The sequence below is a fragment of the Eulemur rufifrons genome, chromosome 4 (genome assembly GCF_041146395.1).
Source record: "Eulemur rufifrons isolate Redbay chromosome 4, OSU_ERuf_1, whole genome shotgun sequence".
Lineage (NCBI taxonomy): Eukaryota > Metazoa > Chordata > Mammalia > Primates > Lemuridae > Eulemur > Eulemur rufifrons.
Window position 1 is genome coordinate 4,566,491 of NC_090986.1, and position 15,714 is coordinate 4,582,204.

The following is a 15,714-nucleotide window of genomic DNA, read 5'->3' on the forward strand; positions in this document are numbered from 1 at the left end:
TCCTAGAGTGAAGCCGCCAAAGCCCTCGATGTCTTTGTTCAAAAATCTGTTTCTCAGATGTAAGTTCCAGTCACTTGCATGTTTGACAGTAATATTTGTTGTTCTAGTTTATAGACTATGTCCACAAAAGTAGTGTTTAGAAGTTATAAAAATTAAAAAAAAATAGTTTCAAAATGATTTTCTATTCTTAGCCTGTTTTCAGTGTATTCACTTACAAATGAACATCAGGATTCAGGATGCAGGAAGCAGTTGCCTTAATGTGCATTGTTCAATATGAAAATATATATTTTTGGCGAGAAGAATGTATCATATTAATAAGTTTAAACACTAAAAGTCAACCTACCATTTGATCCAGCAATCCCCTTTGGGTATTTACCCAAAGGAACAGAAGTCATTTTATGACAGACACCTGCACTAGAATGTTTATAGCAGAACAATTCACAATTGCAAAGATGTAGAATCAACCCAAGTGCCATCAATTCATAAGTGGATTAACAAAGTGTGGTATATGTATGTCATGGAATACCACTCAGCCATGAGGAAGGATGACTTAATGGCTTTTGCAACAATTTAGATGGAATTAGAGACCATTATTCTAAGTGAAGTATCTAAAGAATGGAAAAACAAACACTGCGTGTACTCACTATTAAATTGGAACTAACTGATGAGTGCACATGTGCACAGAGGGAAGTAAATCTCAAAGAAAATCAAGCAGAGGGGAAGGGAGAGGAGGGGGTGGACAAAAACCTACCTAACAGGTACAATGAACACTATCTGGGTGATGGGCACACATTTAACCCTGACAAAAGCAATCCATGTAACCCAAAACATTAGTATACCCACAATACTTTGAAATACAAAAATAAAATAAAATAAATAAAAACATGAAATAATCAAGACAAAAATCATTTTGAAACTATCTTTTTAAAAGTCTCATTGTTGACTTCTGAACATCATTTCTGAAGATGAATCTTATAAATTAGAAGATCAGTTTAGAAGCTGTGTGAAGCATGAATTTGACTAGAACCTAGCCTTGGGAGGCCGATTTCTAAACAAAAACAAAATCACATGTTTTCATTCAAGGGCCGCACAGAGTCTAGTTAAGACAGAATGAATTGAGTCAACGTGAAATGGTCAGCCCTTTGTGAGTTTAGATGTAATCTACAACTGAGCTTGGGCCTGGCTCATAAGGGGATGATGAAGGCAGAGAGACTGGATGTGAATCTTGGAGCTGAAGGGTAACTATCAGTGCAATTTTTGCAAAACCACTAAAATTCTTTGACATTAGTTTTCCAAACTGTTAATTGGTTATAATAATACATGTCTCATTGTTTCATTAAAATAACTGATATTAACTATGCCTAGCTTCAAGCACGGAACAACCACTTAACAAATGTCAGGCCGTCTCTGAGCATCTCTGAACATCTCTGAACTTCTCTGAAAATCTGCATTCATTTGTTGGTGCTCCTCGGTGAATAAATTTCTTTTTTAATCTTTCTAGGACTTTGTGATTGGGTCAAAGGGCTCAGTGGGGGGCCTCTGTTTCCTGGCTTAAGTCCACAATGGATACAGACAATGAAACACTACTCCAGGACTTTCTCTTGCTGGGCTTTCCTGGGTCCCAGGCCCTTCAACTCTCTCTCTTCATGCTTTTTCTGGTAATGTACGTCCTCACAGTTGGCGGTAACATGGCTATCTTGATGTTGGTGAGTACCTCCCACCAGTTACATACGCCCATGTACTTCTTTCTGAGCAACCTCTCTTTCCTAGAGATTTGGTATACCACAGCTGCGGTCCCCAAAGCCCTGGCCATCCTACTGGGGAGAAGTCAGACCATATCATTTATAAGCTGTCTTTTGCAGATGTACCTTGTTTTCTCCTTAGGCTGCACAGAGTACTTCCTCCTGGCAGCCATGGCTTATGACCGCTATCTGGCTATCTGCTATCCTCTACACTACGAGACAATCATGAGCAGCCTGCTGGCTGCACAGCTGGCCTTGGGCTCCTGGGTCTGTGGTTTCCTGGCCATTGCAGTGCTGACGGCCCTTATCAGTGGCCTGTCCTTCTGTGGCGCCCGTGCCATCAATCACTTCTTCTGTGACATTGCACCCTGGATCGCCCTGGCCTGCACCAGCACACAGGCAATAGAGCTCGTGGCCTTTGTGATTGCTTTTGTGGTCATCCTGAGTTCATGCCTCATCACCCTGGTCTCCTACGTGTACATTATCAGCACCATCCTCAGGATCCCATCTGCCAGCGGCCGGAGCAAAGCCTTCTCTACGTGCTCCTCTCACCTCACCGTGGTGCTCATCTGGTATGGGTCCACGATTTTTCTTCATGTCCGCACCTCCATCACAGACGCCTTGGATCTGACCAAAGCTGTCCATGTCCTGAACACCGTGGTGACTCCAGTTCTAAACCCCTTCATCTATACACTCCGTAACAAGGAAGTAAGAGAAAGTCTGCTGAAGAAATGGAAGGGAAAATAAATTTCCTCCAACATAACAGAAGTCCTGTAAATGGTCTCCACATTTATGCAGAGGTTTCAAGTAAGAATATGGACGAACAGGGCCAAATCTTTCTTGATACACAGAGAAAGAGCGGAGAAGAAGAAAAACCAAAACACAAACAGGACAAAAACTGAGTAGACTTACTCTACATTCTCATATGATAGAAATGGGAATTTTTATCTAAGCAAACTGGATTCTTTTAAGCAAAAAAAAAAAAAAAAAAAGTACACTGAATTAGATTTTTCTCTTGAGTTTCTTTCATAAAATTAGGGGTGTATGTACAGTGAGAAGGGTGCTTTTATAAATAAACTCTAAACTGTTTCTTGTAAAAGATTTTTTAAACACTTAAGTGAAAAATTTTGAGAACTATAATTGTGAAACATGGGATATGAGAAATATGCAAAGGTTAAATAAATAAAAACATAACTGAAATAAGAGCATGTAATTATTGTAACATAGTATTTTTGATAATATACTGTAAAATAGATATGTTATATATATGGAATTGGAAATTGATAATGTTAATGTGCCACATTTCTTTCACAAGGGTAGTAAACAAAACAATCCAAAAAGTGTATGACTAAAAGTAGATTTTAAAAAAGATTGAAATGCTGTCATTTGCAGAAACATGGATAGAATTGGAGGACATTATGTTAAATGAAATAAGCCAGGCACAGAAAGACAAATATTGCACGTTCTCACTCATCTGTGTGAGCTAAAAAGAAAGATCTCATGGAGGTAGTGAATAGAATGGCGTTTACCAGAGGTTGGAAAGGGTAGTAGGGAGGGGAGATGAAGAGGGGTTGGTTAGTGGGTGCAAATGTACAGTTAGCTAGAAGGAATAAGTTTTAGTATTGGATAGCACAGTAGACAATGGCAGCTAAAAATAATTTTTGTATATTTCAAAACAGCTAGAAGAAAAGACGTGGAATGTTCCCAACACAAAGAGATGATAAATGCTTGAGATGACGGATATCCTAAATACCCTGATTTAATCATTACAATTTATATGCCTATAGTAAAATATCACATGTATCCCATAAATATGTACAAGTATGATGCATCAAAATAAAAAAAGTAGATAAATGGGACTGCAGGAAGGTTTAAATAAAGCAATAGAAGTTTCTTGTACAACAGTGTATTGACCTTAGAAAAGGAAAATACTAATGGATCCTGACTATTAGCAAGTCAGCAAGGATAGAACATCCAATGGTTTCAGGGGGAAAATAACCATAGGAGAAAGTAATCATAGTAGCTATTTGGTTTTCCTCTAAAGGACTGCATCCCTTATGAAGCAAAATAATTTCCTTCTCAACCATCAGTACATGAAAGGTTCATTTCCCTCCCTCTGTTCCTTTTTCTACGGCTGTGGGTTAGAAGCAGAAAACGGAGGGGTCTGGCAGGCTGCAGATATATTCTGTTTGTCCTCCTTATATTAATATTAGCTCACACATGTACAAAGTGGGCTGCTTCTCACAGAAGACATGCTTAAGGGGCTGGGTAGCAGCTACCCTATGGACCCCATATTTGTTTGTACTATTTGAAACCTCTCCTGGTTTCAAAAGTGAAGTGAGGTAGGATAGAACAAAAAAAACCTATATGTTTGAAGGGAATAGAATAAGATGATTCATTGTGAGAGTGAGTCATATAAATTTTCAAAAGGTATGTCTATGTTGAAAGTCTACCTCTTAAGGTACCATAATGAAACACTGCATACTTGGTCTGTTTCCCTTATTTATTCACTCTGAGCATGAGTTTCCAACCTATGGAATTTCTATGTGTACTTTTTGTAGATTTCTAAAAATCAAAATTTCTAATAAAAGTCAGATTGCTACCCCCTGAGGACAAATATCATTCCTGCTTCCATAGGTCAGTTCCCAACTTTCAACACCCCAAAAGCAGTTGCTACTACCAATCTCAGTGAGAGTTAGCTTCAACACCTCTTCTTACTTCTGGGGCTCACCTCATTAAACTGAAGATAAGAAAGGAGTCTTCTGCTTCTAAAGTGAATAAATCAGTTTGACATGAAATAGTATCTCAGATTTAAGTGAAGGAAATAACTGAGAATGAACAGAATGCATTCATAAACATACTCCATTTAAGCATAATTTGCACAATGAATTGTCCAGGAAATATACCTGACTGCTAGACATTTGATTCCATTCTTTCTCCTTTTTAGCCTATAATTTATGAAAAAAATAAATTTTTGTACATAAAGTATATTATTTTCAGGATTATCTCCCAGTGATAAATTACTGCAAGTGGAAATGGAAAGTCAATGCTAAAAGATTTTTGAGTCCTAATCCATTGTGTGAAACTTGCTTTTAAGGAAACGATATTGGCCAGGTGTGGTGGCTCATGCCTGTAATTCCAGCACTCTTGGAGGCTGAGGCAAGAGGATTGCTTGAGGCCAGGAATTCAAGACCAGCCTGGACAATACAGTGAGACTCTGTCCTTACAAAAAAAGTTTGAAAATTAGCCAGGCATGGTGGCCTGCACCTGTAGTCACAGCTACTTGGGAGGCTGAGCCCAGGCATTCGAGGTTGCAGTGAGCTATGATTGGGCCACTGCACTCCAGCCTGGGAGATAGAGTGAGACCTTGTCTCTCAAAAAAAAAAAAAAAAATACAATTGAAACAATAAAGAAATAACAAGATGGAAAAAGATGGAAAAGAATGGAAAAAGTTATAAAAATAGAATACAATATAGTTCATCTTAAAAGTTAAATAGTTAATAATCAAGAAAATGTAAATTAATAGAAAAATGAGAAGCCATTTTACATTTATCTGATTGGAAAAAAATCTGATAATGACAAATGTCAATGAGAATGTAGGAAAGCACGTAAAAGTGAAAGGTGGTATGTATGTATACATCCATCCCCTCCCCCACCCACATCTGCCCGACACCCAATCAATGTTATTCCTAAATGTGCTCTTAGGTGATGATCAGTGAAACCAATTTGCTGGTGAGTACATGTGGTGCTTATTTTTCCATTCTTGGGATACTCCACTTAGTAGAATGGGTTCCAACTCTTTCCAGGAAAATACAAGAGGTGCTATATCACCATTGTCTCTTATAGCTGAGTAGTACTCCATGGTATACATATACCACATTTTATTAATCCACTCATGTATTGATGGGGATAGACACATTTGAAGCTCTGACTTGGGAGGGTGGGGGGCAAGGGCAATATACGTAACCCAAACTTTTGTACCCCCACAATATGCTGAAATAAGAATAAAAAAATAATAAAAGAAAAAAGATAGAGAGAAAATGGAAATAAACTCTCCGAAGCTTTTCTGGGAAAAAAAAGAAAAAAAGGTGGTAAAGCTCTTTGGAGAGCAATTTGATAATATCTTTTAAGTACATGTATTCCATGACCTAGTAATTCTGCTCTAGTTAAATGCCCCAAAGAGACTTTTGCTTATGTATGCAATCATATCTTTCATTATTATTTATAATATCAAAAAATTAGAAATTATTTAAATAAATGTTGGTATATATGTGGATAAATTTTGAACCATGCATAAAATAGAGTACTCTAGAAGTTAAATTAACTAAAAGTATATTTCCCATTCAACTAATATTTGCTAAGCATCTACATGACAGGCACTGTTTATGTGCTCAGGATACATTACTGAATAAGACAGAAAAAAATTGCTCCTTTTACATTTTAATGGGCAAAGGCAACATATATTAATAATAAACAAAATGAATGAGTTACCTAATAATTTGTTCAAAGTTGATAAGCACAACGGAACAGATTAATCGCCAAAAATAGATTTTAAAGTGATACATTTGAGTTGACAGAAGATTCAAGAAGCAAAACAAAAAACTAAGGCATGAAACTATAAGAATTCTAGAAGAAAATGTTGGAAAAACTCTTACAGACATTGGCCTAGACAAAGAATTTATGAGGAAGACACCAAAGGCAATCACAGCAACAGCAAAAATAAATAAATAGGACCTGATCAAATTAAAAAGCTTCTGCAGAACCAAGGAAACTGTCACGAGAGCAAACAGACAACCTATAGAATGGGAGAAAATATTCACATGTTACACATCTGATAAAAGGCTGATAACTAGAATCTATATAGAACTCAAGAAAATCAGCAAGAAAAAAATCAAACAACCCTATCAAAAAGTGGACAAAGGACATGAACAGCAACTTTTCAAAAGAAGATAGACTAATGGCCAAGAAACATATGAAAAAATGCTCAACATCTCTAATCTTCAGGGAAATGCAAATCAAAACCACAATGAGATATCACTTCTCTCCAGTGAGAATGGCCTTTATCAAAAACTCCCAAAACAATAAATGTTGAGGTGGATGCAGAGAGATAGGAACTCCTACACTGCTGGTGGGACTGCAAACTAGTACAACCTCTGTGGAAAGCAATATGGAGATACCTCAAAGAGAAACAAGTAGGACTACCATTTGATCCAGCAATCCCATTACTGGGCATCTACCCAAAAGAACAAAAGACATTCTATAAAAAAGACATCTGCACTAGAATGTTTATAGCAGCACAATTCACAACTGCAAAAAAGGGGAAACAACCCAAGTGTCCATCAATACATGAGTGGATTAATAAAATGTGGTATATGTATACCATGGAGTTCTACTCAGCCACAAAAAACAATGGTGATCTAGCACCTCTTGTATTATCCTGGATGGAGCTGAAACCCATTCTACTATGTCAAGTATCCCCAAAATGGAAAAACAAGCACCACATGTACTCACCATCAAATTGGTAGTAACTGATCAACACTTAAGTGCACATATAGTAGTAACATTCATCGGGTGTCAGGCAGATGGGAGGGGGCGGAAGGGATAGGTATATTCACACCTAATGGGTGCAGTGCACACCGTCTGGGGGATGGACATGCTTAAAGCTCTGACTCGGGTGGGGCAAAGGCAATATATGTAACCTAAACATTTGTACCCCCGTAATATGCTGAAATAAAAAAAATAAAATAATACTCTATGATATTTCAAGGTCCATATAAATGTAGTAAATATAAAAATATGACTGACTATGCACAAGAGTCATGACATGGTGGTTATCTCTGAGGAGAGGGAGAAGGAAATGGGATTTGGGGAATATGAATTACTTCACCTGTAACTTTTATTTTTTTGACAAAAAAAATCTAAAGTAAATTAAAAAATATGTAAAAGTAAATACAGAATCTTATCAATTCAGTAGAAGACAAAAGAGGAAAAACAAAATTAGTGAAGTTTTAGCTAAAATGAAGAATTTAACCCAGGATGCAGCAAAGAAAAATAAAGAGGAGTAATTGTGAAAGAGCAGTTAAATGAAACATGAAGCTCTTCCAGAAGTGGAAAATATATATGGTATATATATTTTATATATGTATATGTATAATATATAACATATAATTTCATTTTTTGATGAAAAAACTTCTAAAAAATGTTTTGCCTCTTTTCCCAGCCATGAAAGCAGTCATTTTCTCAAGGAGTCCTTGTCCTTTTCAGTGAGAAATAGTATTTGAGACAAAGATCTGGACGTTGGGTGTGTTCATTGCCCCTGGGGATATCTTTGTTTCTTGGCACTTTCTGCAGACAGAGTTAAGGATTACGCATGTATTTACACACATATGCACACACATGCAGTTGTAAATAATACATGCATACACATGTGCACATACACACTCACATATACATATTTTAGAAATCATGAGTTTGAAATCTTTAATTACATCCTCACATAGTTCTCCTCTTGTCTTCCACAATTCTATTTTGTATGTTCCTTCCTCTTCAATGAGAATGCTGACTCTCAACAACATCAACACATTTATGTATTTGGTCTATTTTTACAGTGCGTATGAAACAGCATCAGCATTGCTTCATCTATACCATTAAAAAATAAACTTACTAAAAGTAGTTCAGGAATTTTTAGCAATCCCCCCATATTTCACCCACTCATAACATTATATGAGATCAAGCATTATTTTCATTATTTACCTGGATTTGTTTTTTTATTTTTTTCTTCTTTTTCCCCCTTCAGTGTGTCTATGATATTCATTTGCAATACACTAGTGTTTATTTGTTTTAGTTTGCTTTCAATTTTAGTACTTCCTTGCTTTTCATCTTTATAGATTTTACTTCATGTTTTGAACATGTAGAATATTAACATGCTTCCAAGTCAAAAATGTGCAAGAAGGGATGTTCTCTCCTTTATGCATTTTGCTTCATCACCACTCTTCACTCATTGTAAGTAATCTACTATATTATTTTTTTTACTACTGTTTTCTGTGTTTCTTTTTGTAGACATTGCAGATATGTTTTCTTTTTTTATATGTAAGAGGTAGTGTACTATATTCATTTTAGTACTTTGCTTTTTCACTTAGAAATTTTTCCTGGAAACACTGTTTAGGGATCTACCACATTCTTTTTTCAAAGTCCTGGGTTTAAGTGATCCTTCTGCCTAAGCCTCCTGGGTAGCTGGAACTACAGGCACCACATCCAGCTATTTTAATAATAAAAAAAAAAATTTAGAGACTGGGAGCTCACTAAGTTACCCAGGCTAGTCTTGAACTCCTGGCCTCAAGCAATCCTCCCCAATTTGTCTCCCAAAATGCTAAGATTACAAGCATGAGCCACTGTGCCTAGTATTTTTTTCATTTTCATTTTATGTGGTTAAATGTATTAAATTATTCTTCTATCACATATGGATTTTAAGTCTTGGTTAGAAGGCCATTCCCTACTCTTAGATTATTAGAAAAAATCCATTTTTTCTTCTAGTATTTGTGTTTGTATCATTTCAATTTTACATTTAGATCTCTGAACCATTTTTTTTCTTTTAAGGGCATGAGGAAAGAATTTATTTTTGGCAAATAACTATACAGTTGTTCTGTGTATATATTTAAAAGATTACCTTTGTCCCAGTAATTTGCAATATTGATTTTATCACATGTTAAATTTCTATATGTAGTAGGATCTAATTCTAAGTTTGTCTTCCGTCTCCTTCTCTCTCCCTTCCCTTTCCCTGTTCTCTCCTCTTCTTTCATATATTCACCATTTTATTATAGTCTTTCAGTATTTTTAATAATTGGTGCAGAAAATCCTCTCTCATAACCCTTCCTACTCAGTGTTTTCCTACTTAATCTTATGTGCTTACTTTTTCATGAAAAATTTAGGATCATTTGTCTAGCTTGACTAAAAAGCTCATTGGAATTTTCATTGATATTATATTAAATTTATAAAGTAACTTTAAAACTGACCACTTTATGAGACTTCCTAACTTTGAACATTGACTATTTTTCATTTGTTCTATTTTCAATTAAAATTTGTTACTAAGATCATTGTAGTTTCATAGGTGGTTGTAAGAAAAAAAAACACCAAGAGCATCTGTGTATACTTTACCCAGTTTCTCACAATGGTACAATTTTGCAAAACTGTAGTACAATATTACAAACCCCTTATTGACATTGATAAAATCCACAACCTCGTTTATATTTCCCCAGATTTAGGTGTACTCATTTGTGTACTTAGTTCTATGTAATATTATCACATGTTCAACTTTGTGAATCCACCACCACAGCTAAGACAATGAATAGTTCCATCATCACAAGAATTTCTTGCCTTGCCCTTTTATAACCACAGCCACTGCCTTTATTTCTGGCAACCAGTCATCTGTTTTCCTTTTCTAAAATTTGTATTATTTCAACAATGTTTTATAAGTAGATTATATAACTTTTAATATTTTAGTATTAACTGTTTTTACTCAGCATAATTTTTTTGAGATTATCTAAATTGCTATGTATATCTATAGTTTGTTCCTTTTTATTTCTGTGTACCATGCTCTGTATGTTTCACAATGTGTTTAAACATTCATTTGTTGAAGGACTTCTGAGCTGCTTCCATTTTTTGCATATTAGGAATAAAGCTGCTGTGAGCATTCACGTACAGGTTTGTGTGTTATGTCTTCATTCCTCTGAGATTAATGCCCAAGAGTGGAATTGTTGGGTTGCATAATAATTGCATGTTGAGTTTTATAAGAACTTGCTTAACTGTTTTCCAGAGTGCCTGTACCATTTAAATTCCCACTAGCAATGTAAGAGTAACCCAGTTTTTCTATATCCCACTTAAAAGAAATAGTCATAGTGATAGGTGTGTAGTAATATCCCATTGTAGTTTAAATTTGCATTTCTCTACTAGCTAATCATGTTGAGCATATTCTCATGTGCTTATTTGCCACCTGTATATCCTCATTGGTGACATATCTATCCATAGGTTTTGCCCATTTTCAAATTGGATTGTTTGCTGTAATTTTTTTCTGTAGATTCTTTGGGATTTTCTACATAGACAACAATGTCATCTGCAACTAGGAATGGTTTTATTTCTTCCTTTCTAATCTGTATGCCTTTTATTTATTTTCCTTCTGTTGTTGTAGTAGCTAGAACTTCCTGTACTTGCTGAATGGTGAAAGTGGGCATTCTTGCTTTGCGCACTGTTATGCGGAGCAGCATTTAGTCTTTGTTAACTGTGACATCAGCTACAGATTTTTTGTGGATGGTCTTTAACAAGTTAAGATAACTCTCCTTTATTTCTAATTTGTTGAAAATTTTTATTATGAATAGGAGTTGGCTTTTAACAAGTGATTTTTCTGCATCTTTTGCCTGCTAGCAAGGTAGATTGTACTGATTTTCAAATATTGAACCAAATTTGCAGACTTAGAATAAATTTCCTTGGTCATGGTATATAATACTTTATATAGTTAAATTTGTTGTGATAACATTTTCTTAAGGATTTTATACAGTTTTTGAGAAATTGGTCCATTTATTTCCAAGTTGTTAAATTTATGAGCATAAAGTTGATTGTATTATCTTTCAATAGCTAAGGCATCTGTAGTTATATACTCCATTGGTAGGGGAGGGGAATCTCAGGCCTGTGGGGATAAAGAAGCTTCCGTGAGCTCTTACTGTGCTTACTATGGCAGAATCCTATTCGCCGGTGGTCCTTAGCTACTTTGGTGTCCCCTGGTAGAGAGGGAAACAAGACTTCCCAGAAAGATTACTTCTGGTAAAGTCCCTCTGGCTGGCACTGCCCATCAGTCGGAGTATGTTTAGATGGAGGAGGGAGGTCTCAGGCCTGACAGGGAAGTGCAGTACTTCCCTTGACTTCTAATTGCTAGTAAGACTTCTCATAGATCCTTTGCCATTGCTGCTATATTAATGTAGTATGCAGTCCTGGTATACCATGGAGTATTACTCAGCTATAAGAAATAATGGTGATATAGAATCTCTTTTGTTCTCCTGGAGAGAGTTGGAACCTATTCTACTAAGTGAAGTACCCCAAGAATGGAAAAATAAGCACCACATGTACTCACCAGCAAATTGGTTTCCCTGATCATCACCTAAGTGCACATTTGGGAATAACACCAATTGGGTGTCGGACAGATGTGGGGGGTGGGGGGAGGGGATGGGGGTATACCTACATAATGAGTGCAATGCGCACTGTCTGGGGACTGGACACGCTTGAAGCTCTGACTCGGGGGCAGGGGGCAGTGCGGGGGCATGGGCAATATATGTAACCTAAACTTTTGTACCCCCGTAATAAGCTGAAATAAAAAAAAATGTAGTATTGTTTGTGAGACTCTCATTACACCTGGAGGAGGACAAGCCTACCTGTGCTGTGTTCTATTGCTGGCAGGCTGGTGATTGTAAAATACTGGGTCTGTTTCCCCTTCTTGCGTGAGGGGGCTAGACACCCTACCACTGTGTTATTAGTCCAGTCTTGGGTTCCCAAACCAGGTTGTCTTCTTCCTATCACATTTCAACGTTCTGCTTTAGTTGCCTCCTTTATAGTTATCCAAGTTTTATAGTTATATTTAGAGAGGAATGGGGAGAAAGATGTCTATGCCATTCTATTCTTGGTCTTGTCTATTTGGTGTCTTTCAGGATGTTTTGTGGTTTCCTTCATATGGATTCAGGTCATTTATTGGTAAGTTGGAGTTTACCCAGTCAGTATATTTTTTGGCTACTATTTGTTATATGAATGCTACTAGCTTTTGCATGCTAATTTTATAATCTGCTACCTTGTTAAATTATTATTAATATTATTTTTATAATTATTTTTGGCTTTTCATGTGTAATATCATGTCATTTTCTAATAGAGTACATCTAGGGGAGCTCACCAGCCATTGGGAAGAATGCATGTTATAAAAAGTCACGTGCTTTTCACATCTCCTTTCCTCTGTATTTATTCCAGTTGCCCTTTGCAGTGTTTTCGCAAAACTTCAAGTGGAGACTGGGAAATTGCTATGTGCAAATCCATCCTCCCATGGGGGAGGGCCATAGTCAGTGATTTCTTGATCTTGGAGGCCACATTTCACAGAATGGTTGGGGACTGGGTGGAAGAGAGCTGACAAGATATGACCCTGCTGATTGACTACCCATATAGACCCAATTGCAGGATAAAGGCTCTCTTCATAGGGAGCTTGAAGCAAAGCAAGAAGAGCTGTCTGCCAAAGATCCAAGAATGGGCAAGCCCCTGTTTCCATGCATCTCCCTTATTCTCCACTGTCCCTCATACCTTCATTAGTCTGATAGCCAGGTTATAAGGAAGGTAGGGTTTCAACCTGCATAATGAACTTTGAAGCAGTATCTTTTTTTTTTATTTTTTACCCTACAACGTCTGTCCCAGAGTGTGAGAAAAGCTAGGAATACCAGATGTTAAGCAACTCTGGGGGTCAGAGAGCCTATATGTGGCCTATGGTCTGCGTGCTCTGCTGTCTCTGTTTGGGTGTCTGAGTTCATTTATCCTAATCCTCTGCTGAGACTGGCTTTTAAGTTGATCATGGGAGGGAAGTTTCTATGAGATGCTTTCTTCCTCTCTCTATACCTACCTTCTCCCTTAAAGTGGGGGATCTTTTGTTCTACAGAGAAGCTCTGAGGATGGGTGAGCCAGACTGCAAAAAGGAGCCTTTGCATTTGACGCTGTGCTGGAGTCTACAATGAATAGCCTCTTTCTGGGATGATGGTGAGTGCTCCTTCCCTAGCAGAAGGGAGAACACTCTAGTGTCCTGGCACATGTCGGGCACAATGTCTTCCCCTCCTGAGGCTCCGGAGGTATTCCTCTTTGTAACCCAGACATTCCCAGTCCTGACCTCCCTTGTCACAGGCCCCAAAGCAGCAAATCCCTGGCATTGTGGAATTTCTGCATTCCCAAATTTCCTTGCTTACTCATCTGCCTTGTACTGAATCCAGGATCCAGGGTTGAGGATCAAAAAATGTGGCATAGATAGTGCCACATCTATGTGGTTTAGGATGATAGCAAACAGTTCTGAGGTTGAGTCTCATAAAATGGAGGATACTATTTGGCAAATTAAAATACTCATCATTAAAAGGCTTGTCCTTCCTCAGATATAATGATTAGTATTTACCGAATAGCTCCCAAAAGCTATTCAGTCTTAATTAATTTTGCCCAGAACCTTAGGAGTTATGACTACAAAGTAGGCCAATTTGATGTAAATCAATTCACCAAAATCTGGTCATGACTAATTTACCAAATGACCAAATTCACAGAAAAGGAATTCTTCAAAAGGCCTATTTACTAAATTCATTGATTTATTTAAAAAGCTTGGCTTTTAAAGACAGTTAACTGAAATCAATTTCCTGAGGTCAAGTCAAAGAAAGCTAAGATGCCAAATGACAAGACCACTAACATTTCAACTTAAAAAATTTTATTGTCATTAACTCAGCTAAGGTTTATAGCAAATTATGCTTCATGAGATGAATTTAATAATCTTTGATGGATTATTGAAATATGCAACTTCAGTTCTAGACCTTTTTATTTAGATTTTCATTTTTGGTTTTAGTTTTTTCTGCTGTTTTGTATGTTTCATTTTCTTTAAGAATATTAGATATTTTATTAAAATCAAACTATAATTATAGCACATGAATAAAGATAATATTATTCATTTAATATTGCTTACTTACTTGTTTCTTACTTCCTTACTTGTTCATCAGGAGATAACATATAAAGCTACTCTGAATCACGTTCTTTTTTTTTTTTTTTCTTATTTCAGCTCATTATGGGGGTACAAAAGTTCAGGTTATATATATTGCCCATGCCTCCCCATCCCCCCGAGTCTGAGCTTCAAGTGTGTCCATTCCCTAGACAGTGCACATCCCACTCATCATGTAGGTATGCACCCATCCCCTCCCCAACCCCCATTCCCCTTAGTCAGAACTTCAAGCGTGTCCATTCCTCAGGCAGTGTGCATCACACTCATCAAGTAGGTATACACCCATCCCTTCCCCCCAGCCCCCACCTCTGTCCGATACCCAATTGGTATTATTCCCAAATGTGCACTCAGGGAAACCAGTTTGCTGGTGAGTACATGTGGTGCTTCTTTTTCCATTCTTGGGATACTTCACTTAATAGAATGGGTTCCAACTCTCTCCAGGAGAACCAAAGAGATGCCATATCACCATTATTTCTAATAGCTGAGTAATATTCCATGGTATACATATACCACATTTTGCTAATCCATTCATGAATTGATGGGCATTTGGGTTGTTCCCACATCTTTGCAATTGTGAATTGTGCAGCTATAAACATTCGGGTGCAGGTGTCTCTTTTATAGGATGACTTTTGTTCTTCTGGGTAGATGCCCAATAATGGGATTGCTGGATTGAATGGTAGGTCTACTTGAATCTGTTTAAGGTATCTCCATAATGCTTTCCACAGAGGCTGCACTAGTTTACAGTCCCACCAGCAGTGTATGAGTGTTCCTGTCTCTCCACATCCACGCCAACATGTAATGTTTTGGGACTTTTTGATAAAGGCCATTCTCACTGGAGTTAAGTGATATCTCATTGTGGTTTTGATTTGCATTTCCCTGATGATTAGAGATGTTGAACACTTTTTCATATGTTTGTTAGCCATTTTTATATCTTCTTTTGAAAAATTTCTATTCATGTCCTTTGCCCACTTTTTGATAGGGTTGTTCGATTTTTTTCTTACTGATTTTCCTGAGTTCTAAATAGATTCTTGTAATCAGTCCTTTCTCTGATGTGTAGTATGCGAAAATTTTTTCCCATTCTGTAGGTTGTCTGTTTACTCTCATGACTGTTTCTTTGGCTGAGCAGAAGCTTTTTAATTTGATCAGGTCCCAGTTATTTATTTTTATTCTTGCTGTGATTGCCTTAGGGGTCTTCTTCATAAATTCTTTGCC

At 36.9% G+C, this 15,714-nt stretch overlaps 1 protein-coding gene across 1 annotated transcript; it reads left to right on the top strand.

Moving 5' to 3' along the window:
* The first annotated feature begins 1,562 nt into the window (after window positions 1-1,562).
* LOC138382538 (olfactory receptor 6F1) lies at window positions 1,563-2,489 on the top strand. Its single transcript, XM_069467005.1, has one exon. It carries the CDS (start codon window positions 1,563-1,565, stop codon window positions 2,487-2,489), a length of 927 nt encoding a protein of 308 aa, XP_069323106.1.
* Window positions 2,490-15,714: the final 13,225 nt, after the last annotated feature.